Source organism: Protopterus annectens, chromosome 4.part0 (assembly GCF_019279795.1).
Source record: "Protopterus annectens isolate FY-2018-M chromosome 4.part0, PAN1.0, whole genome shotgun sequence".
Lineage (NCBI taxonomy): Eukaryota > Metazoa > Chordata > Ceratodontiformes > Protopteridae > Protopterus > Protopterus annectens.
Window position 1 is genome coordinate 692,273,281 of NC_056733.1, and position 25,727 is coordinate 692,299,007.

At 40.0% G+C, this 25,727-nt stretch overlaps 1 protein-coding gene across 5 annotated transcripts in view; it reads right to left on the minus strand.

Annotated features, from left to right (window-relative positions):
* KDM2B (lysine demethylase 2B) overlaps nt 1–25,727 on the minus strand; it is a 3,837,686-nt gene that overhangs the window by 2,384,977 nt on the left and 1,426,982 nt on the right. For all 5 annotated transcript variants that reach the window (XM_044068658.1, XM_044068655.1, XM_044068654.1 and 2 more), the window contains one exon: nt 19,521–19,699. In XM_044068658.1, coding sequence (XP_043924593.1) covers nt 19,521–19,699 — 179 coding nt within the window. The remainder of the gene's footprint in view (nt 1–19,520; nt 19,700–25,727) is intronic.

Sequence of the window (25,727 nt, forward strand, 5' to 3'; positions counted from 1 at the left end):
TCTCTTCCCAATCCTTTCTAAGCTCCTCTGACAGATTCTTATAATTATCATGCAGTATTTTATAAGCTTTACTAATTATTCCTTTTTTAATGGCAGCTTCTGTTCTAGATCCTTTTAAAAACTCTATCAGTACTGTTCTTTCATACAGAAGCCCCCTATTTCTTTCTCTTTGCCTATACGCTGATATCAATCCTTGATAGGGAAGGCAATCTCTAACCTGCAGTCCAAATACATTTTTGGCTTCTTCTCATTCTGTTACTTTTCCCTTTCCAGTTATCTGCTCCCAGTACCTTGGTTCCTTTGCCAATTTTCTCCAATAAATTCCAGCCCCCTCTTGCCTATTATCTGTATCCTTGATCACAGTCATCCCTATCGGCAAAATCTCTTTCCTCCATTCTCATCCTGGTTTGGTTCTTAGAATACTGCCTGCTATTTTATGAATATAATATTCTGCACGAATTATGTTGTTCTCCTTAAGAGTCTGCATCCAAAATCCCAGTCTCTCCTTATTTCTTGAGCTTCCTCCCTGTATCATCATCATTCCTTTCCACTTTGAATTACAGTTTTCTGCTTGTGCTATGTACAAGAGCCTTAACTGTGTTGCTCTAAATACCCCCTCAAATTGGGTAATCATAGTCTGCCTTGTTCTATTGGAAGAATCAGCTTATCACACCTGACTCTTGCTGTCTTCCCTTCCCAGATAAAATACTTCAATTCTTTTTTTAATTGCTATCCCCAGCTTCTCCTCTGGTTGATAAAAATATGCCTGACCTATGTATAAGACTAAAGGGACTAAAACATTTTAATGGCTTGTACCATAGTATCAATATCCATCTAACAAAGCTTCCAGTTTCTCAATTTTTGTATTACTTTCTGTTTAGTCTCTTCCCACAAATCCTTATCTGCCACAACAGAATCATTTATAATCCATACTCCTAAATACTTCATTTTATCATGTCCCCATAAATATGGATATTGTTGGACCAATTTGTGTGTGGGTTCATAATTTACCACTATTGCCTTTGTTTTAGCTTAATTAATTTTGTATCTTGAAAAGATCTGAAATTGCCATAAAATGTTCCACAACACTGTAATGTCCCTTTCTGCTTTTGTCATGTAAATAGAGCCAGGTTTTCCTGACTACCATACCAGTTATATCCTTGAATTTCTGAATCCCTTATTTTCTTTGCCAGTGGTACTAAATATAAAGCAAACAACAAGGGGGAAAGCAGACAACCCTGCCTGGTTCCTCTACTCAAGTAGAAATTATCAGAGAGGACCCCACCCACCTTGATTTGCACCTCAGATCCCTCATATAGTCTTCTAATCAACCTTATAATTGTATCAAGGAAAGCAAACACTTCCATTGCCCTGCTCATGAAGTCCCAGTCTACTCTTGTCAAATACTTTCTCTGCATCAATTCTCACCAATAAAAGTGGGATTTTATTTTCTTACATTCTGCTTCCCTCTGGATCATCAATGTTCTTTTAATATTGTCAAATGTTTGCCTCCCCTCCACAAAACCACACTGATCCATATCTATCAAGTTTGGTATCACTTTTGTCATTATTTTAGCCATTATAGACATAAACACTTTATAATCATGGTTTAGTAATGAAATGGGCCTGTATAAAGCTGGATCAGATGGATCTTTACCCTCTTTAGGTATTACCGTTACCACTGCCTTCTACCAGGATGCTGGTACGTCTTCTCCTCCTAAAATACTATTAAATGAAATCTTCCAGATCTTTATCAGTTTTTTCCCCTCCTAACTTCCAACCTTCCACAGGAATGCCATCTATTCCTGGGGGCTTTCCTGTAGATTAGTTATACATAGCCATTTTTATCTCATCCCTTTCTGTCCTAACTGTTAGTAATTGAGCCTCATCTATCTCTAACCTTGGTATTTAATTCTTCCATAAACATTTCCATTTGCACCTTTTCTTATTTCCATATTTCTCTGCTTTATACAGACTTTCATAGAATTTCCAAAATATTTCTAATACTTCTACAGGCGCTCTTGTTATTTTCCTTGTTACAGGCTCCCTAAGCTTGGTGACAGCCCTTTCCACTTTCTGTTGCCTGAGTTGTTGTGCTAAAAGTTTTTGTGTTCTAAAATTATTATGAAAAAACAGTTGCTTAACAGTAATGTTTCTAATCTTGTGCATATTGTCAAAGTAATCCTTTATTTTCTGTTTAGCATTCTGCAGTTGCTCCTTTTCTTGTTCTGAGAGATTCCCCCCATTTTGCAATACATTAACATTTGTCAATCCCTCTAAATAATTCTTGTTACTGTTTAACCATATCTCCCTTTCTTTTATGTCCTCCCTAGTTTTAAACTCCACTTTAATTTTATCCCATTCCCTAGCTATGTTTTCAGAAGAAAATTCTATCTTCTCTAGTAGCTCCCGAATTAATTCCAGAACCCATTCCTTGAATGCCTCTCTTTTCAACCAATAGGTGGGAAAGCGCCAGTGTCTCATTTTTATTTCATTGCCTCAAATTTTTATTTTAGTTATTATTGGTGTATGATCTGAAATAGTTATTGGGTGCTTTTCAAGACCTACAATTAAGTGCACACATTCCTGAAAGATATAAAATCTATCTAGCCTTTCCCAGTTTTTGTATCTCGGTGAGTAATATGTGAATTCACTCTGAAGTCCTAATACTGAATTCACATCTTCCATGCCAAACATTTTCTTAAATTTCTATAAAAATCTACCCTCCTTTGTTATATTCTCCCTTCTAGGCCCGCCAGACACATCTTCACTGTTGCAAACCAAATTCTAATCTCCACCTATAATTAATATTCCTTGCTGAAAGCTGATTATTTCTCCCAGAAATTTCTTAAGCTCCATTATAGCAGTTTTAGGGGGGGTGTAAATGGATGCCAGTGTAATCCTCCTCCCTAGCCAGTAGCCCCTTAGTACTATTTATCTTCCACTATTTTTTCTTTTTCCTTTTCTATCACTATTGGAGCTCCTCTTGCAATTAATATAAGTACTCCTCTTTTCCTTTGCCCCAGATATTCCACTGAATAACCATCCTGAAAACCAGTCTTTATCAAATTCACATGTTCAGTTGTTTCCAGGTGTGTCTCCTGTAGCATAGCTATTTGCACTCTACATTTTTTAATATAATTCACGGTGCTTACGTATTATCGCAACCACATTTTTCATGGCAATAGCGGTTGCTTTCTGAGCCTGAAATATGTTCGTTAGTGTTGTGAAAATGTTATGTAGTGTGATTTCTTTACCAGTGCAGGTTGTTTTCTGGAGTGTTATCCAAAAAATGTGAGAAACAGAGTGTTTTTGTGTATGTATGCACCTTTACCCTTTCTTACGCAGCACAGCTTTAACACTGACCTTTTTGTCCATTCTGAAAAAAATGTGTGTCCCGAGAGTCCCCAGGATGTCATGGCTCTTTGCTGGTAACCCTAGTAGAGGGGCAGGGTGTTGTCAGTGGACTGAAGATGTTGGTCAGATGCCATGATTTTGGAAATAGCTGCGGAGCATGAGGGAATCCTCAGGGAGGTAGGAAGTGGTGACCCAGTTTGTATAGGACCTACACTGAGGAAACACAGAGTTTGGATGTGCGTGTTGACACTGGTGCAGTCCACCAAATCCACTTGCTTTCAACAATCATTGATTGATTTCTTTATTTTGAGTGATTGAAATTGAGGGACAGCCTTTTTACATAGTTTTGCATAGGTGAATGCAGCCTTGGCCATCACCACTGTGCTATTTACTGGTAAACGTAACAATTAAATGGCATCATTAATTCCATCAGTTTAGACTTGTATCACTTCAAATGAAAATGTGATGGTTTTGATACAGCATGTCTGAAAACAGTCAGTGCTAAAGTGGATATGAAATGTCAGTGACTGAAATGCGAAGTAATTCATATGTGCGCACCCTAGCGACTGTACTGAAATGCAGCTGAGTATGTCTTGTAGTACATTGAGAAACATCATTGTAATTTGACAGTCACGGTTGCACAAGTTAATTTTGAAAGAACAATGGTAGTTGTCAAATTTGTTCATTCACTTCTTGTTTATATCTTGTGTTAGAAACACTGACATGAAATTTTTTTTTGGGTATGCAAGCCCCATTCTTATTACTCTGTCACTGTTTGTCATCTTCCTGCCTCAAACACAATGTCACACACTAAGAATTGCTACTTTACACACCCCTTTTGCCGTTAAAATGAATATTTTTGGACCAACATAACGAATTAGGGCAGGTTGGAAATGTGGTTGCAATAATAATAATAATAATAATACTCTTTCTTTTTTATGTTTATCTGTCAGACCATTCAGACTGAAAGACATTACAGAAGGCATCATTTTCTTATACAGTTATTAGCACAACCTTTTATGTATAACTGCTTTTTGTTAAATGTCTAGTTCCACCTTTTATGTTACATGTATATACTGTTTGGCAGGTTGGTCTTTTATACAGTTGTTTCTTGTCATATTCACTTGTGCCTATGCCACATCTTACATAACTTTTTGTTTTTTTGAAAGCCCTCAAACAGTACAACCCCCCCAAAAAAAACCCTCCTAAAACCTATTAACTTAATAACAACACACATAACTATGTACAGCTTCAAATATTGAAGTTTTTGCTTCCTAACAAGAACATAAGTTCTAAGTTGATAGCTACACAGACAGGCTAAAGTTAGCCAAAAATAAAGGTTAGTCATGCCAAGATGCATGGTACAGTTTGTGCTACTAGTAAGTGCTATTTGATTTTATATGTCTTTATAGCTTTCCCAGTTGAGAAAGCACTTGAAAGCTTTCAGTAAACACTTTCTCCAAGCCATTTCTGTTTATCAAATTGTCTTCTAGCAACATGCAAACCAGACAAAAAACTGCTAAGGGTACCTTGTTTATCAGAAAAAAAAGTCTTACAATATTCAATATTCTTTTTCATTTACATGCTTTGTAATAAACCTGTTACTGCATAATGCCTACGGTTTTAACCCAGTCACAAGCATGGGAAAAAGCACACTGACTTTTCTTTTATCACACTCTCTTAACCAGACCCTTCCTCTCTCCCTCCATCTCCTCCTCGCCTCCTTTTTCTTTTTTTTTCTTTTTTTGCAGTTGCAGTGCCTACATTTCTTAAAACTGAACAAAGAAAAAGAGAGAAGGCTGAAAAAGAAAAAAAAAAGCACCTGTTTATATTAATATCCTAATGCATTTTAAACTGAGAAAAAAAGAAGTTATGTACCTACCATAACGTTCCATGTTAGTCGTCCTTCATTTCGCTTTCCTTCTTGCAGGATGGGTTCGGAGCCGATCCTCGGCTCCGACTCGGCCACTTACTATAGCTCGAGAGCTCTTTACTGGCTCGAGGCTACCTCTTATCCCAGAATGCCCAGCGCCAGCTACCCAGATCTCGTTTGAGATAGCTCACACTAGACATAATTATAGGAGATAATCCATTAATAAACCTGGATATACAGGTAATTGTCATGGTTTGGTTGAGAAGCAACTAATAACAAAACAAATTAGCCAGTGAAACCATTGAGAAACTCCTCTCAATCCTCGAGGAAGGGGGAAGGAGGGAGGGACGCAAGAAGGAAGGCGAGATGAAGGACAACTAACATGGAACGTTACAGTAGGTACATAACTTCTTTATGTTAAGTTGTCCAATCTCGCCTTCATTCTTGCTGGATGGACAGCGTCCCTAGCACTTCAATCCTGGGTGGCTCATTGGAACAGAGTCTTCAAAACCGTGGAACCAAAGGAAGCTCTGCCCCGGGAGACCACATCTACTTCGTAATGAGAAATGAATGTATGAGGATCTGCCCAAGTTGCTGCTGCACAAATTGAATCTATGGGCAATCTAGATTGAAATGCTACCAAAGTAGCTACTGACCTGGTTGAATGACCTTTGGGTTTTGTTGGAAGATCTTTTTGTCGCAAGTGGTAGGTATGGACTATGGTGTCTGATAACCATTTTGACAATGTTACTTTAGAAACTGGAAGGCCTTTGTTGTTAGCAAATGAAAGGAACAACTGATCTGATTTTCTCATTTCTTTAGTTCTATGGAGATAGAAACACAGTTGTCTATGCACATCCAGTTGGTGTAATCTGTATTCTGCCTTGTTGGAATGATTAGGGAAAAAGACAGGAAGTTCAATGGATTGATTCAAATTGTGTTCTGAACAAACTTTAGGTAGAAAAGATGGGTTGGTTCAGAGAGAAACTCTGTCTTTGTGAAAAACTAGGTATGGAGGGCAAACACATAGTGCATGAAGTTCTGAAACACGTCTGGCAGAAGTAATAGCAACTAAGAAGAGAGTTTTCCAAGAGAGAAATTTCAAGGAACATGATGCTGGTTCAAAGAGCGGCAGTATCAAGGAAGCCAGAACCAAATTGAGATCCCAAGGAGGTGGAAGGGGCTCTTTCACTGGGGTTCTAAGTAGAGCTGTACCTTTCATGAAAGCCTTACAGAGTTTGTGAGACATTATGCTGGAGTTAGAAACTCTGACGTGAAAATTTGAAATGGCAGCTAGTTGTACTCTGATGCTAGCAACCGCTGCACCAAAATGAAACAGTTCTGCTAAGAAATCCAAAATCTCATGTACAGGAGCTGTAAAAGGATCTAAATTCCTGGATTCTGCCAGTAAGAGAATCTTTTCCATTTGCTAGCATAGACTTTCCTTGTATTTGTCTTATGGGAGGAAACAATAATATCACGCACTGCTGGGGAAATATTGGGGAGCCTGGCTAGGATTGGAAGTGGAGTAACCAAGCTGCAAGCCTGAAAGATTGGAGGGATTTGTGTAGCCCACCTGACTGATGAATCAAGAGGTACAGTACTGGGTCCAGAATCCAAGGCTGGGCTTGAAGGTGGGGGTGAAGGAATGGAAACCAGATCTGTCAAGGCCAATAGGGGGCAATGAGGATCATTTTGCAACCCAACAATTTTGCTTTCTGAATGACTTTTGGAATTGGGGAAAGGGGGGGAATGCATAAAGGAGTCCCTGAGGCCAATTGTGGACTAGAGCGTCCCTGGGTGTCTGACCTGGAGGAGGAACAAGAGAGAAGTAGCTGCTGCATTTGTTGTTGAGGGGAGAGGCAAAGAGATCGCAGCAAGGCTGGCCCCATTTGCGGAAAATAAGATCCACAATTTCCTGTTTCAGAGACCACTTGTGAGGCATGAGGATAGCCCTGCTGAGCCTATCCGCTATTACACTGGATGTCCCAGGGATATGCATTGCTGTCAGAAAACGTTGGGAGGAAATCGCCCATTGCCACAGTCTGAGGGCCTCTCGGCACAAGGGGTAAGACCTGGTTCCACCCTGTTTGTTGATGTACCAAACCACTGACATATTGTCCATCTGTATTGCAACAGTCCCGGCAGGGAGGGAGTCTTAAAGAGCTTGCAATGCTAGGAGCACCGCTCTCATCTCCAGGACATTGATGTGCAAGTGGTACCTGTGAGGTTGCCAAATGCCTTGGACTGTCTTCCCTTGATAATGCCCCCCCACCCTATTAGGGAAGCATCCGTGGTCACTGTAACAACCGGATGGGATTCCATGAAAGGTCTGCCCTGAGTAACTAGTGGGGAGACCATCCACTAGGAAAGGTGTCTTTTGCAAGATTCTGTAATTAGTATCATGTGAGACATGGGTAATTCCTGGAAGGACCATTGTGTGAAAAGAAGCCACTGAAGGATTCTCATGTGAAAGCACACTAAGGGAACTAGAAGAATGACTGCTGCCATGGACCCTAGAGCTTGAAGAACATATTTGACTTGAATTCTTTTGCTCCTCAGGAGAAGTGACAATTGTTTTTGAATAATGGAAAGTCTTTCCTGAGGCAATTTTACAATGATTTTTCTTGTGTCTAGCTCTGCTCCTATGTATGTAATAGATTGACAGGGCAACAAGGCAGATTTTTCGAAGTTTATTGTGATGCCTAGTTGAGCACAGGATGTGATGGTGTAATCTCGTGCCTCTATAAGTTGTTGCCTGGTGGTAGAAGTGAGGAGCCAGTCGTCCAGATAAGGAAACACCTGGAATCCTACACATCTCAGGTGAGCCGTGACTACTGCCATGCATTTGGTGAACAACCTGAGGGCTGTGGTGAGACCACAGGGCAGAGCTCTAAACTGGTAATGACTGGCCCCTAGCCGGAATCGTAGAAATCTCCTGGACCATCTGTCCATTTTTATATAATAGTATGCGTCCTGAAGATCTATGGAGCATATCCAATTGTCCTGACCCAGAAAGGGGAGAATGGACTGCAGTGTTACTATCCGGAACTTTTCTTTTTGTACAGATTTGTTTAACCTCTTGAGATCCAGAATTGATCAACAGTCCCCTGTCTTTTTGGGCACTAAAAAGAATCTTGAGTAAGTTCCGTGTCCTACTTGGTCTGCGGGGACTTCCTGGATGGCTCTTTTTTTTCTAGCAGTCTTGAAACTTCTGTGACTGCTGATCCCTTAGATCGGGTGGAACATCTGGGATGGATTTTTTTGAAACAAAAGGGGGTTGATGAAAGGGAATCTTGTAACCTCTGGATATAATGGCTAGTACCCATTTGTCTTTTATAATATTTTGCCAGGCGATTGGGTACAATGAAAGCCTTCCCCCAACTGTCTCCAGAGATGAGCAGTCGGGCATCCCTTCAGGGATATTGATAGGGTTTGGAAGAGAACGTATCTCTGTCACCCTGATTTTGCGGACCCCCTCTGCCACGAGGGCGGCGTCTGCCATTGTTATTATTTCCCCCTCTGCCCTTGGTAGAAAATTCACCACGTGCATCAGGCAAGGGTCCCTGGGATTTTCGAAACCACATCTTTCCACCCTTCTGACCCTTTGGGTATGGTCTGGTAGGAGTGGAAAAATGGACTCCGACATAAGAGAGCATCTTGCCTTCTTGCTGGCACCTGGTAAGCGTGTCTTTCACCTGAGGCCTAAAGAGAGAGGAGCCATCAAAGGGGGTATTGGTGAGGGACGCTCTGAAAGGTTCCGCAAACTGACACAGCTGTAGCCAAGATCTCCTAAGAGCCACTCCTGTTCCTGCAGCTCTACTCACTCCATCGGCTGCATATGAAATAAGCCTCATGGAGGAGTTGACTGTTGAATTAAGAGTCGCCAGTTGGGTAGCTACCTTGGCTAAAGCTCCCTCAGCTGTTGGATCTTGTAGGGTATCTCCAAACTCTTTTAGAAGATCCCTCTGAAGCCTAGTAAAATGGTAAAGATAGTTCAGGGACCTAAGGGAGAAGGTCGCTAATGAAAACATTCACTTCCCATATCTGTCCATCGTACGAGAGTCTTTATTTGGTGGATGGACAGATGAGGAGGTTTCAGCTAACTCTCTCTTTGTGGCTGCAGCTACCACTATGGCATCAACTGGGTCACCTTTAGTCAAGAATTGTTTGTCTTGGGGAGCTGTGATGAATTTATTGGGTCTCCTCGGGACAGGTTCCATGGAATCTGGAGCTGACCAAGCCTTTTGAGACACTACAGACATGAGTGGATCAAAAGGCGGAGACACCCAGGAGGTGGAAAATTGGGAACCAAATGCGTCCAGGTATACAGACTCATCCTTGGAGGGGGCAAGGGAAGTCCAGCTATGCCTCTGCCTGAGAATCTCAAGGATGTCCGAAAAGGAAACATCTTCAGAGAGGGACCTTGGGGACCCCTCCGATTCATCCAGGTCTGTATCTGAGGTGACAGACTCAGGGGAGTCTAGGTGCTTTCTCTTACACTTTTTCTTCCGAGGATCCTGCTCAGAATACTCTGGGGAGGCTTCAGAAGAAGAGGGTTCACCCAATGGGGTATCCTGGGGCATAGGTTCCCTATGCTTTGGGGCTGGATGAGGAGCAGAGGTTGTCACAGGCACCGAGGGGGACAGAGCCGTTGAAACCAATAGTGGAACCGTCTGTGGAGACAGCACTCTCCGCATGACCTCGAAGGTGTCACAGTCTCGACACAAGGAGGGCTCCAGCTCCAAAGAGACAGGAATACCACCCTGCGCTGAGGGTGATGGCTCCGAGGCCGATGTGGGAGCTGAGCTCAACTGAGCCGACTCTCCGAGAGGGAGAGCAGGGTCGGACAAGGGTCCAATGCCACTTCCCCCCCCTTGGAGCCGACAAGAGAGCTTCGGCGCCCAGATACCTCAATGGGTGGAAGAATCAAGGTAATCGGAGCCAATGTCGGAGCTGATAAGGATGTCATCAGAACCGAAGGAAAAACTATCGGAGCGTCCATGGACTCCGGCTCCGAACTAAGCATAGTCGGAGGAGGAATCGAAATCGAAGCGGATGGAGCCGAAGCCTGTTGAGGTGGGCTCTAAAGCATTTTAGCAAGGGTCTGTGACTTAAGCAACCTACTGACCACTCTCTCCACATCATGATCTGATAACCTCGAGGATCGAGAGGAGTGGGAAGATGAGCGATGACTGGACTTGCTTTGAAGTCATGGTGATTGTTGCACTCAGCGAATCAGCTCCAAAGAAGGAGACCTAGCTCTTTTGTGGCTCCGAGACAGCTCCGAAGTAACAGTTGGAGCCGACGGAGGGGTAGTTTTGTCAGTGCCAGCCGGCACAGACACACTTGGTTTGTCAAGCTCACAGGTCGGTTCTGAACATGGAGCCGATGGCCTGACTGGTTTCAAAGATTTCACTGGCTGAGATGCTTTAGCCGGAGAATCCTGTTTTAATAATCCACGAAGGATAAGCTTGTTCTTCTGCTTCTGCAGGACCCTTGGACCAAAGGCATGATAAATAGCACAAGAGTCCTGCAGGTTCAGAGCCCCCATCTTCTGACAGCATGAGTCACACTTTTTAAAACCAGAGGTTTTAACTTCCTTAGATATTTTAGTAAAAGTCAAACTACAATAGAAAAACTAACATTTAATAAAGACCTTAAAAGAGAGCCTCTAACTTAAAAGGCTGTCCTTAAGGGGGGGGGGGGACAACTCTCGAAGTTAAATGAGTTCAGGGAATAACAGAAGGCCTAGCGACTAAGGGGCAATGGCCAACACAGCACAAAGTAAAGCACAAGGATGAAATAAGGGGGTTTACAGTAAAAGAAACTTACAAACTCCTACCAAAGAAGAATTATATCAAATTTTAAGCACAATATTGTGTTTAAAAGAGACAAAAAATTATACTAAGCCTAAGCCAGTATTGATTGCAACCTCACAGCTAAAGCGGCAAACGAGATCTGAGTAGCTGGCGCTGGGCATTCTGGGGTAAGGCGTAGCCTCAAGCCAGTAAAGAGCTCTCAAGCTATAGTAAGTGGCCAAGTCGGAGCCGAACCCATCCAGCAAGAAATAAGGCAAGATTGGACAAATTAACATCTTTACTTTAGGTCTAATTGGTTTTGCATTAGTTTTAAAGCTGTCACACCTGGGAAAACCCCCCTGATTGTTTTCAGAGAACGTTATATCCTAGTCAATTTCTCTGTTCTTTTTTTTTTCTTTTCCCTCAGCCAATCCCCTTCCACCAGACTGTCTCCAGTTTTTCTTTATCAGATTGTCTCCATAGAGACATGAAGACCAGCTGCAGAAATGCTACTTAGTATGCTTACATGCGACTGCTAGAAAAAAATGCTTCATATTAGTCAATATTCTTTGTCACTTACTTGCTCTCTCTCTTAAAACAAAGGTCCTTAATCAGTCATTTTCCCATGCAAGAATGAAAAAAGCACATTCATTTGAACTTTGTCATGCCTTTTTAACCAGGTTAACCAGACTCCCTTTGTTTTTTGTTTTCTTTTTTGATCATTGCATTGCCTATATTTCTCAAAACTGTACAAGAAGAAAAAGAGAAAAGGGGAAAAAAGAAAAGCAACACCTGTTTACATTCCCCATTACACTTAAAAATATCATGCAAAAAAAACATGCACCACAAATACAGTGCTAATATGAAAAGAAAGTGTTTTCTTTACTTACAATTAGCGTTCTCCCCTCTCTTCCCCTCCCCAAAGCATTTTTCTGAACATTAATGACATGAAGTAATCCATATACTTTAGAGTCCCCCACACATCGAATATATTTTGAAAAAGTCCAATATTTCCAGATCTTCTTTCTTTCTTTATTTATTTATTTACATTTGTTGATCGGGAGTGTCCGACTGGATGTAGGTCCACTTTCAGTGGAGGCCCGGGGAGAAAAGCTCCACAGTTAAAATAAACAGACAGTAGTTACATTGGATTACATAGTGATTAACAATTTGATTAACATAGCAATTAATTACAAACATATTTACAGATGAAGAACATAGTACATCAGTAGACACCTAGAATCTTTATCTGCAAAGTACATAACAGACATTAACAAATGTTACAATAAGAAGTTCCTGCTGTATAATAAGTACTAGGCTTATGAGCATCTGAGCTTGCTATACTCAAGGTAGTTAGTGGGGTGGAAAGAAAGGCAGTGGTTGGATGGGGTGGGTGATATTAGTGTGGGAGTTGCAAGGGCATAGCCAACATGTTTTTAGGTGTGCTTTTAGTAAAGTTTTGAAGTGGGTGCATGATGGTACGGAGGCAATTGTAGGTGGGAGGGAGTTTCATAATTTGGCTATGGCGCAAGAGAATAGTGCTTCACCAGCAGAGTTATTGGCTTTAGTGATCTGCAAGTGATTTTTGTTGCTGGAGCTTAGTGGTCTGGTGGTGCGATAGGGCTGGAGTAGATTCTGGAGGGATGGGACATTTAGTGGATGGTTTACTAGTTTGTGGGCGAGTGAGAGTTGATACCATTGAAGGAGGTGAAGGTGTTCAAGCCAGCCCAGTTCAGCAAGTGAGAGACAGTGGTGACTATGGTAGGATGCCCCTGTGGTGATTTGGCAATTTTGTTGTAGCAGGTCTCTAGCTTGTTTAGATCGCATTGCCTTAGGTTGGTATATATTGGAGAGGCATAAAGTAGGGTGGAGATAAAGTGGGAATTTGCTACTGAAATCTTTGCTGCTTTGGTGAGAAGTTGCTTATTTCTGTATAACGCTCCTAGTTTTTTGTGGACTTTTTTATGGTCATGGATATGTGAATGTCAAATTTTAGTTTATTGTCTATTTCCACTCCTAGTAATTTGGTCTGTTCAGTTGGGTATATAGTGGTGTTGTCTTCTGCTGTGATGTTAAAGTGAGAGTTGTTTTGAGTATGTTTGGTGGGTTGGAAGATGAGTAGTTTAGTTTTGTTTGGGTTGAGTATTAATTGGGCATCGGATAACCAAGTTTCAACAGAGGAAAAGGCTTCCTTTGTGACTTTTTGCAGTTTGGGTAGGGACTGGGCTGAGCAGATGCTGGTTGAGTCATCTGTGTATTGTATGAATGTGTCATGTTTGGTGGCAGTGGCTAGATTATTGATGAAAACAGAGAAGAGTAGGGATCCAAGGATGGATCCTTGGGGAACCACTATGGAAACAGGTAGTTGGGGAGATATGTCATTCTGCCATACAACGGATTGTTGGCGGTCAGACAGGTAACTCTGAAACCAGTTGGTGACTGATTGAGAAAAGGATAGGTTATTGAGGACAGAGATGAGTTGTTTGTGTGGGACCATGTCAAATGCTTTAGATAGGTCTAGGAAAGTAGCAGAGGAGAGATAGCCATTGTTTTTATGCTGAAGGATAGTGTTAGTAAAGGAGAGTAAGGCAGTGATGGTGCTATGATTTGGTCGGAAACCATGCTAAGTATTGGAAAGGAGGTTGTTAGTAAGGAGGTAGTCTGAGACCTGAGAGTGTATGCATCTCTCTAGTATTTTGGAGAGAGAATAGCTATGGGGCGGCAATTGGTTAGTTCTGTGGTGGGGCCGCCTTTGTGGAGGGGAATTATATGTGATACTTTCCACAGTGTGGGAACGTAACTTTCTGACAGACATCTTCTTGTTCTGTCATATGTCACAAATATAATTATTGCATTGTAATCCCACATTAAGTTACTGATTTTATTACTGTTCTTCTCCATCACCCAAATCCTGTGTCTATTTCCTTTCCAACATACTCTTGATTCTTCTAATTAACTCTTGTGCTCCCTTCCTTCTCTCCAACATTTTCCGTTGAAATACTGGAAAAGGTTTCACAAGTACAGACTCTCTGTGGTCTTTATTACCAGAAGAACAAGAAGCAGAATCTCTTTCTGTTGCACAGCTCAGTTTTTGCTAGACAAACTTTTGTATTTCCTCCTTAGCATGTATTTCATCAAAAATGATTCTGTTCCTCCAGGGAAGAATACCTTGAAGACAGCTGGATACAGCAGTTTGAATCTCACACCTGTGTCTCAACATTTTCTGAACAGTGGAATGAATTTACTCCTCTTTTGCCTGGTGTACAATGAGCAATTATTCTCCACAAACACTCTGCTATCTCCCACTTTTAGTATTTTGTTCTTCTTCCAATTTTGTTAGAATCAACTCCTTCTCTGGTAGGATTGCATTCTTACTATTATAGGTCTAGGTTGCTTCCTTATGGTCAGGTTTGGAGTATATATATATATGATGTGCCCGTTCAACAAGCAGTTCCTGCTGTGGAATACCAGTCCAGTTGCCTATTTGTGCTTTCATAAAATTAATGCAGTCTGTTCCTTCCAGCTTCTCAGGTATAGTTGAAAATTTCATTTTTTCCCTACGTGCTCTGTCCTCTAATTCTATTATTTTTTTAAACATCTCTTCATGAGCAGTCTCATAGTCAGCCAGCCTTTTCTTCATTTTGACCTTTGATTTTTGCAGCTTTATCATCTTATCTGAATATCTCTTTAAAGCTTCTTCCATTTGTTCCAACCTTTTGTTGTTTGTATTGATATAGTCTACCAGTGTCTTGTTTATTTTAACCAGATCTGGATGCACTTGTCTTACATCTTCCTGTAGGTTATTGGAAGTAATTTCTGACGGTTGCATTACTTTTTGTTGAACAGCTAAAGGACTCTCTCCTGGCAGTGTTTCTTCCTCACTTTTTGTAGCTGATTTTTTCCAGGTCTTCTGTGTTTCTTTATTCCTGGCATCCAGGTAGTGTACTTACTAGCCAATTACTGAAATTTACCCATAAACACAAGTTTACTGGCTTTCTCTGCTGAGTTTCTGTTTTTACACTGGGAGAGCTAGAAACAAGCTGTTACTTAGTGTGCAGCCATCTTGGAAGTCCCCTAAGTGTCTGTCCATCTTGATGTGGTAATACACATCCTGAAGGCCTACTGAGCACATCCAATTGTCCTCCTGTAGAAAGGGCAGAATGGACTGTATTGTGACCATCCAGAATTTTGTTTTGGCAACAGAGTTGTTTTGGGAAATGAGATCCAGAATTGGTCTGTAGTTCCCCCATCTTCTTTGGCACCAAAAAGAATCTTGAATAGATGCCCAATCTGAACTGGTCTTGGGGGACGGTTTGAATAACTCTTTTTGCCAGCAGCTTTGCAATTACCTGGGCTGCTGCCTCCCTTTGATTGGGTGGCACATTGGGGAGGTTTTGTCTTGGACTTGGGGATCTGAAGAACAGAATGGTGTAACCTCTGGATATTATCTTTAACACCCAACAATCATCAGTGATGGCTTCCTAGGCTACTGGATGTAAAGAAAGACTTCCCCCGACCACCTCCAGAGTATAGCAGTTGGGCAATCCTTCAGGACTGCAGAAAGGGCCTGCCTGAAAATGTATCTCGAGACCCCTGATTTCTCAGACCCCCCCCCCCCCCCGCTGCAGGGGCTGCACCTGCCATTGGAATTATTTCCTCCTCTGCCTCTGGAGGAAAAGTCTCCCTGTGAGTCCTGGAAATCATCTTGAGACTTTCGAAACCACAGCTTCTTGCCACCAGGCTGATTCCTAGAGTAGGATCGCTGTGGGTAGAAAAGTGCATTCCGATGGCAGACAAGGTCTTTCCATCTTTGTTGGTCTGGGAGAGAGTGTCTCTAACCGTGGGACCAAAAAGAGATGATCCGTCAAAGGGCACATTGATGAAGGATGCCATGAAGGGTTCCAAGAATTCATATAGCCGCATCCAGGCATGGCACCTAATGGCAATGCCAGAACTGGCTGCCCTTCAGGTGCCTTCTGCCACATGCAAAAGTAGCCTCATGGATGTGTTGGAGACAGAACGGAGGTGGCCATTCTGGAGGAGAAGAAGATCTTGTTGTCCTCTCCAGACATGGAACCTGGGGCAGAAGCACAGAGTTCCTTAACGAGGGCTCTATAAAGTCTGATCATGTGTGCCAGATAATTCAGTGCACCAGGGAAAAGGATATTGAAGAGTAGACCTGCTGTTCGATAAACATGTGCTGATTAAAGCCCGCATATAGAACAGGAGGAATCTAAATGGGTCACTCCTAAACAAACTACGCACAGAGTGGGAGCATCAGAAGGCAGAATTTTATACCTGCACTCTGTGCATTTCTTGAAGCCTGCTGGCTTGGAGTCGGCCATGGCAGGACACAACTACAACAAAAAACACCCACTAGGTAAAAAAGGAAGGAAAGAGAGACAGAAGTCCTACTTTCACTTTTTCTTTTTTAAAATAACAAGAGATAGACGAGGTAGGAAGGGAGTTCAAAGAGAGAAAAAAATATATAATAATAATGCAAACTCGAAAAAGCACTACTAAGAACTGAGCCAACGAACACTTTAATAAAACGACACAAGTCAATCCAACAATCCACTGAACTGTACTGTAAAGCGCTTTTCGTCTGGCTATATACACATTTTTACAGTACAGTTCAGTGGTCTGAAGAAGTCTGGCTATTTAGCCAGACAAAAAGCGCTTTACAGTACAGTTCAGTGGATTGTTGGATTGACTTGTGTCGTTTTATTAAAGTGTTCGCTGTCTCAGTTCCTAGCAGTGCTTTTTCGAGTTTGTTTTTTCATAATAATAATGCACTCAAACACCCAAAAATATCACTGAAATTCTCCAGAGAAAGCTCAGAGACAGAACCCCATGGCTGTTCAAACGAGCAGCAAACGAGATCTAAGGGGTAGAGGGAGATTGGGGCATTATGGGTAGGATAGGAGGAGCCGATGTCAGATCCGAGACCCCACAGGTTGAAGACCAAATGAAGACAACAACTTCAGATCAGATGTTACAGTTCTACTTTATGACATTATGTGTGTAGATGAAAATATCATGTCACTGCTTAGTGACTGAGTGTGTTGTGTGGATGGGAAATATACACCACATAACAGTTGTTATTATAAATTTTATGGCTGCAGGTCAGTAACATGCATTTCCAAAGGTGACAAGATAGACCATCACATATACTAATAAACTCCTACAATTACTGAAGGAAGCAGTAATACACTCTCCCACTGGTGGTTAGTGACAAGGACTCAAAGATCTCAAACTGGAGTCTGCACACCACAGGACAGAGAAAAAAACAAGACCATGCTTTCCAACAGGAAACAGACAGCCAGACATTTCTTGTTGAATGCTTTAGGACAGTATTTTAGGAGTGAGTCATAAGCACTTGGGCAGGTTCCATTTTGGTTTGTTCCACAATGTAAAGAGTGGTATTATACAGCAATATGCACTGAATAGTAGCAGATCTGTGTGACTGTCAACACACAGCAGTACCACAGGTTGTGGAAGAACACTTGAGTATATCATGTTATATTCCTTGCAGTGTATTGCTTCTTAGTCATCCTAAATGATGCATCACTGTAAGATGCTACTGACATTCTGTAATTCCAGGTGTGGCTTCAGTGTAAATGGGAAATGATCAACAGGTCTCAACCTGCAAAAAGCTTTACACTTTTTGTGAGAGAATACTCTGCAGGGAAACAGCTTAGTGTAACTGGTAAAGTTATCAAAAATGGAGGAAAATAAACAAAGAGGCAGATAAACAATAAGCAGTCTAAAAGCTTTAAATATTGCTGGTTCAACAATGTAGATACTCCACTTTGGCCTGCAACATTGGTGGCCTAGGTCTGGGGAATGGGCTGATGAAATACTGGCTGAAAATCATAAAGCCAACTTGTTTTCTTAGGGAGGGTTACAGCTTGAAATAGCGTGCTGTACAAAATATGCACTTGAACAACTGGTTGAGTGTTTGTAAGCCAGTGGATGCTGGTACCACTGTATATTCTCCATCTACAAAATGTGGACAGTGTTTCTCTATAGGGAACTTGTTGATGCACGAGTCTCACTGACTCTCAGTGCTGCAGTATAACCTAACACTGTCAAAGATTCATGTCTTCTTCAAACATCACCAAGGCTGCATTTCCCAGACTGGGGATCTTGCCTTTTTTTAAACATCTTTATGATTTCACTTACACTAACAGAAAAGAAACTATGTTGAAATAACCGTTTCCAACTCCAGTGTTACATAAATTTCTGAATTCCTGCCTTCCTTTACACCTCACTCCTCATAAGCAATAATCTTCATCTACTGGCCCCAATAATGCCAATTATTTCCACAAAATTTGCTCCTTTGCTTTTCTAAAGGTCTCATTTGGAGTTCTTTTATCTGCTTTACACTATTCAAACTTTTGTTATGATGATTTCCAATTTGTAGTAATTGTTTTTTTTTTTTTTGTCAGCCAGTACTATTAGACTTAGCACAGCCTTAGTGTGTCTAGGCAATTTAAATCCTATATTCCTATATTCTAGCTCAAAATAATTATTTCCCTTGTTGTTAACACCTGCTATCCCAACATTTCTGTCAAAGTACCCTTTAGAGAAATTTCAGAATCTACCAACTTGTTACATTGTGAAAAAAACATGTACCCAATTACCTCTTTCTCTCTCTCTTCCCTATCTTCAATATTTACTATCTACCTGCAGAAATATCCTCAGAAGTCTACTGGGAGTATAAAAATACATATGCAGATAGTGCAGATACATCCATGCAAAAATCCTAAACTTTCTGGTCTTTGTTGCACTCAGAAGCTCTGTGGATTTCTTTCCTGCAAACAAACCCCAGGAAAACCTAATTATCTAAAGAGAAACTCAAATGTTTGTAAAATAATGGTAAATTTAAATTCTAATCTAAGCACATGGACCAGAAAAGTAATGCCCAAGTATACATAACATTTCAGTGGATCACTCTGCTATAAAGTAACCCTAATCAACAGTATACAACTGCAGTACTGATATCTAGAAACTGAGAAGCTCAAGAAACATTCAACTGCATAGCACAGGTTTACTTTCTAATTCTTTGGGTATGCTGTTTTCCAGAGAAGGGTTCTACAGTATCGAGATGACATAAACAACATCTACACAACATACAGTGCTTTTAATTCTGAAAGGTAATCATTAGTAAACAGTCCTGAAATGTTGGCATTCACTTATATTTCATGGAGCAGGCTGATGTTGCATGAAAAAAAAAAAAAAAAACTGGAATGATACTGACCACCCATGCTGTCTACACAGTATCAAAGGGAACCAAAGTGGGCAACCCCAGTGGGTAAACATCCTGGTCTTGACGCAATATCATATTTGCAGTTCATTTTAAAGTTATGGGCACGTACGTTTCACATTATCACATACTTCCATGTTAGCTAATAACTGTATACTTATCACTACACTGTTACGTAAAGAAAACTACTTAGGGTACTCTGACATCCAGAAAGTCTTACCACAGTTGGCCGCTTCACCATATTTTCCAGTTTAGTGTGACTGAATTCCAGGCTTATGACATTATATAGCTTGTCTCGTTCATTTTCTGGACTCTCATAATATTTCACAAACTGCATCATGCTCATATCTGTGCCTTTTTGTGTGTCAACATCCATGACATCCACAACTCTTCGACTTCCTGAATAAAGCAAAACAAGAAAAATATTTTTTGATTCAAACTGCGTAAAAAAATGATACAGCTATTAATTCATTTCTCCACGTGCAGAAGAGTTTAGTGTTTTATATCATAGTTCATCTATGATTGTAATATACCTGACCAGGTAATTACACTCACTCTCATGTACTGACATACCACTCCTGATTACAGCATTAGCTTAAGGTTGTGAGAAAAGTAAGGCAGTCATTCCACAGCAGTCTGCTCTGATGTATTACAGAAGTCCAAAATCAAATGAGGCTACTGCCTGAAGCAGCTTGTTGGTTTAGAGTGAATGTGGAATCTTTACAGTGGCTGAGGTTTCTTCTATCAATATCAGGAATTTTGTAGGGCTATACTACTGAGCAAAACTATGTACTAAATGACAGACTTGACTTGTTGCCAGTCCCAATAAAAGGAAACATAGCTCTCAACAGGCTGCTGTGTAGGTCTTAAGGCATGTGTCCACCAGTCAAGAAAACAACTGAGGTACTTAAGTTTGCATCCTTCCTAAATTCTGCTAATCCTACCTGCAACCCTTTAAATCTTTTGGATATAACTTAAGTGCAGGTGAAACAAAATCTTCCTACACAAAACCTCACTTCTAGAATAAAGTTCCTGATGACTTAAATCATAGTCAAATCATAATGTTCACTTGTAACAAACTTCCTTACTTCCAGCTACTTTTTAATTACAACTACTCAATTCCTTTCATAAAGAAAGCAATTTAATAAAAGGCTCCTTTTGGAAGGAAAGAAGGAACAACTTATTTATTTTTATAACATATGCCTGTCATTGATTACTTACATTTATGTTTCTTCTGTATTCCCAGTCTGTGGCTGAAATGGATTCATTCAGATTAGTACACTAACCTGGTTACTCAACAGGCTGGATGGACCTATTATACTATTCTACTTGTCTCTGATTTACTTAAAACTCTACATCAGTTTTGTCTACTCTCTTTGTTTGCAGCTGTGTCATACTATTGAGTTGTGTTCAAAAATGTCACAATGATTATTTGGTTTATAATTTTACTGTACATTGCATACATGCTTTGATTTTAAAGAGCGGGTACTTTCAAATGTGGATCCTGCTCACAGTGCCCCTATATAGCTAATAAAACCAGTATTTACATTACAGCAAGAGACAAGGAGATTACTAGTGACAGTTTCTCTAACTGTAATACTTATGGTGTGGTTTACATTGCTATATGTAAAATGTGTAGTTCTTACTACGTTGGAAAAACCAAGAGAAAGTTAAAAAAACGTATATACGAGCATTTGTATGAAATAAAGAAACATTGGTGTTTTGTGATTTTCAATAAAAGATCCTTTTAAGAAGGAATCCTGGTTTCCGACCTCTATTTGGACACTCCTTGCAAGTCTTTATTTTTGGTTTTGGTTGTCATTTGACTTGCTTCCATCTTTTGGTTTGGTTTTGGTTTTGTGCGATGGCGGAGAGTCCAGAGGGTGAAACCACACTTGATATTTCATGTTCACATGAGAAGGGTGAACTTCGCAAGGTCATTGGCCAGCTTTCTCAGCTGGTTGAACTTTTGACGCCAGCCTGTTCTTCAATAGTTACTTTGGCCTCAGCGTTAAACAGTGGTAGTTTATCACAAACTTATGCCAATAAACTATCTACAACCTCCAAGCAGATGTGCAATACTGTGAGAGGAACTAATGGTGGCAACAGTTCCAATGATAATTTGCTTTCAAACAATGACGATTTTTCAGAATTTCCTCGTCTTTTGCGTTCAACAGTTTCTACCCATCGAGGAGATGGTGCGGCGCCACCAAACAACAGACAGCCCGCTGTTACACCAGATTGTCAAGGTGACTTTTCTTCATCTGCAAACAGCAGATTTGATTTCAAAACTTTTTTAGAGAAAGATTATTTGTTATCAGAATCTCCTGTTAGTATTGGACATCATGAGGGGAGAACCAATACTTATAGGGAGAATATAGACAAATTATATTTTTTGGTAGAGAAATACAAGCGTCTTGGTTGTGATTGTTCATTCCTTAGGGAATGCTTAAATAAACAAATTGTACCTAAGGGTCTTCGTATAGTTAAGTTTCCGAACAACGTTATTGAAGGTTCTGAATTTCATTCAGAATTAATTAAGATTTATGACAAGTGTGGCTTTGATGTTGTGGGTTCTATAATTAAAGAAAACAAAAGAGTTAGAACAATTTTATTGGACAAGATAGAGCGAATTAATGTAAATATTATTAATGACCTGCTTTTTAAGGTGGAATCTGAAAAGAAATTATATAATGACATTTTTTCTGATGTGGAGTCAAAATGTAAGACTAATATGAAAAGGAAGCAGGCTAAATTAGAGAGGGATGTAAGGGATTACAAGTATGGTAGGGCCTATCCTAACACTAAAACATCTTATTCTTTTGCTACTGCAGCCTTTTACCAAACTGACAATGGACCTGTAGATTCTCCTAGACAGAATGTAGATCTAGAGGGGCAGGATATGTTTTTTGATCAACCTGAAATTTTTGAAATGGACATGCCTGTCCCTTTACGGAGATCGGACAGGATTCGCAACCAGAATCCTGTCCGTTATCCACAGTACAAGAACAATTACAGACGGAATTACCATTGAATGTTCATTTAGATATGAACACTCCAGTAACAAAACAAGGTCATATTTATACATTGAATGATTACAAGATTTTTAACTATAGTGATATAGAAGTAAAAGTGGAACATTTTCATTTATTTTCAAAGGGTTTTAAATTTATTCCCATTAGAAAGGCCAGTTTACCCAGACTAATTGTAGATTTAAAGTTATTTTTAAGAAAAATGAACTTTGCTTTATTATTTCAGGAAAACAAAATTGAAATAGAGGGTACTGGCTCTCTGAGGAAAAGAAGCACTATGAACCCACCTTTACATCCACAACTGAAAAACTTGGATATAATTCTAGAAAGGGAAATTAGGAAAGTAGTAAGCCAGCATAGGATTTTTCCTAATTTGTCAGTAGGTGGAAAAGCAGTGTTAAACGAACTGAGAAATAACAGGAATGTCAGAATTATGCAGCCCGATAAAGGTGGAGGTACAGTATTGATGGATTTTATAACCTATGAATCCAAAATGAAGGATTTACTTTGTGATACCTCCAAATACTCAAGGGCTTCTGTCAACAAGGTCAATTTGGCACATTCCAAAATTAAGTTGTTATTGTATGATTTACTATTGGAGGGTTCCATTGATAAGGACACCTATAATTTTTTGATTAACCTACATCCCAGGATCCCTTCAGTTTTTGGGATACCCAAGGTCCATAAGGACCAAGTGGACCCTCCTCTTAGAGTTATTGTGGCCTCGGAAGGTTCTGCTACTACTTCACTGGCTAAATTTGTGGATGACAAACTAAAAAAAGCTTTCTTATGAGGGTCCAACTGTACTAAAGGACTTTTGGGATTTTCTTAGGTGTGTCCAACCTCATTTACTTTCCTCAGAATTGTCCTTTGTTACTTTAGATGTGGTAGATTTGTTTGGATCCATTCCTCATGATGTTGGGCTTCAGTGGCTAGAAGATAGTATGAGGGATAACAAATAGTTTTCAGGGGACGACTTTAGGAACTGTTTAACGTTCATGGACACAATTCTCACCAACAATTATATGTTTTTCCAAGGAGAATTTTTTAAGCAAAAGAGGGGAGTTGCAATGGGGGCTAAATTTGCACCCACATACGCGAACATAATTTTGTCCAGATGGGAAGAATTATACATATTAAACAGTCCTTTTGTTGGGTGCTGGTCTTTATATAAAAGGTTCCTGGACGATATAGTCATATTTTGGACAGATACACATCAAAGATATATTGAATTTTTAGATTATTTAAAAAGTTCCACCACTTTTTTAGATTTCACTTATAGTTATAATTCAGAAACCCTCATTTATTTGGATGTTTTCATTTCCAAAAAAGCTGATGGCTTCTCTTCTTGTATTTACCGTAAGGAAACATTCTCCAACTCTTACCTACATTTTAAGAGCAGCCACCCTTTTTTCCAGAAGAAGAATCTGGTTAATGGACAGTTAGTAAGAGTTAGTAGAATGACTTCGGATGATCATGACTTCATCATTGAAAGTGGTAAAGTTTTAGAAATGTTTAACAGAAGTGGTTACCCTGATATGTTATTACAAGAGATGTTTGATTTAGTGGCCAGGGAAGAAAAGATAGATTTGCCCCTATTTTAGGACAAACCATTCAAGCTGCAGGACATACAAATACCCACATGAATGAGCTTAAGAAATGGGATGATGCATTCATTTTAGATTATTCAGGGGATGCAGCTGTAATTAAGGAAGTTATTTTTAATGAATGGAACAGGTTTGTGGAAATTTCCGATTTAAATGTATTCAAAAACAAATCTTTGAAGTTTACTTATCGGAAAGACTTAAATTTTAAACAATTATTTGAGTTTGGTATACAGAATATGGCTAGGGCATCTTTAAAAAGAGCGGGTACTTTCAAATGTGGATCCTGCTCACAGTGCCCCTATATAGCTAATAAAACCAGCATTTACATTACAGCAAGAGACAAGGAGATTACTAGTGACAGTTTCTCTAACTGTAATACTTATGGTGTGGTTTACATTGCTATATGTAAAATGTGTAGTTCTTACTACGTTGGAAAAACCGAGAGAAAGTTAAAAAAACGTATATACGAGCATTTGTATGAAATAAAGAAACACTGGTGTTTTGTGATTTTCAATAAAAGATCCTTTTAAGAAGGAATCCTGGTTTCCGACCTCTATTTGGACACTCCTTGCAAGTCTTTATTTTTGGTTTTGGTTGTTGTTTGACTTGCTTCCATCTTTTGGTTTGGTTTTGATTTTAAAGTAATTTCGCAAAATTTTGTGAGATTACACAGTAACTTAAGTTATCAGCTTTTAGAATTTTTGGTACTTGGCATTTATCTGTTTTGGGGTTTTACTTAGTTTTATATTGTGCTTTACGTGTTTACCTATTTTTCATAGATTGAAAGTTGTTTACCATGCAGTACTTCTGTTAATTAGGAACCTGCCTTACTGATACGAACAGCTGCATATTATATACACTGCCTGGCCTTCACTACAGCAGAGAATAAAACTATTTGACGATACATTATGAAGTAAATTATATAAAAAAAAAACTATTCCAGATATTCAGAAATAACCCCACTTCTGGTGGGTAAGAGCTGATGATGCTGCCAAAAGGGGTTGTTTCCACAACTGAGAAAAATGCAATTCACAGACATGTTAGCAGCAATGAGGAAAGATCTCATTACTAGTTAATTTGTATTTCTCTAAATTACCATTAATTGTAGTGAGTGTAAATCAGTACTTTCCTGCAGTAGTTAACATTGGCGGCTGATGCATCTTGTTGGCACAGGCACCCCTCCATTCACTCTCTCATATACACACACACATACACACACACACACACACACACACACACACACACACACACACACACACACACACACACACACACATATGCCCTCACATACCTCTTACCTATCTCTGAGTTGATAAAACATCCCCAATGTCTCTTCTTATTTCTGTCCCTGGCTTCATGAATCATAAATCAAAGATTCTTACAGTTGTTCGATAATGCCAGACAGAGTTTCATTTTTCTTATCATTCATAAAGTGCATCATGATGGCAGATCTGTTGTTTTATTAGCATTTTAAGTGAGTCCAAGTAATGGTTTAAAACTGTCCCTGATCTTACAGAATGCCCCTGATGTTGCTTCTTATACTTGCCCTGTCCCTTGTACTTCACAGACCATTGCAGTCAGTGAATAATGATAAAAATTAGAGTTTTATACTTGCACTGTGGTGCAGGGGGTAGGGCTGTCACCTCACAGCAAGAGGTCCTCTGGTTCAATTCTCATCTGGGGTGCTTTCTGTGTGCAGTCTGCTTATCCTTCCTGTGTTCACATGGATTTTTCTCTGAATATTCGAGTCTTCTCTCACATTCCAAAGATGTGCAGTAGGTGGAGTGG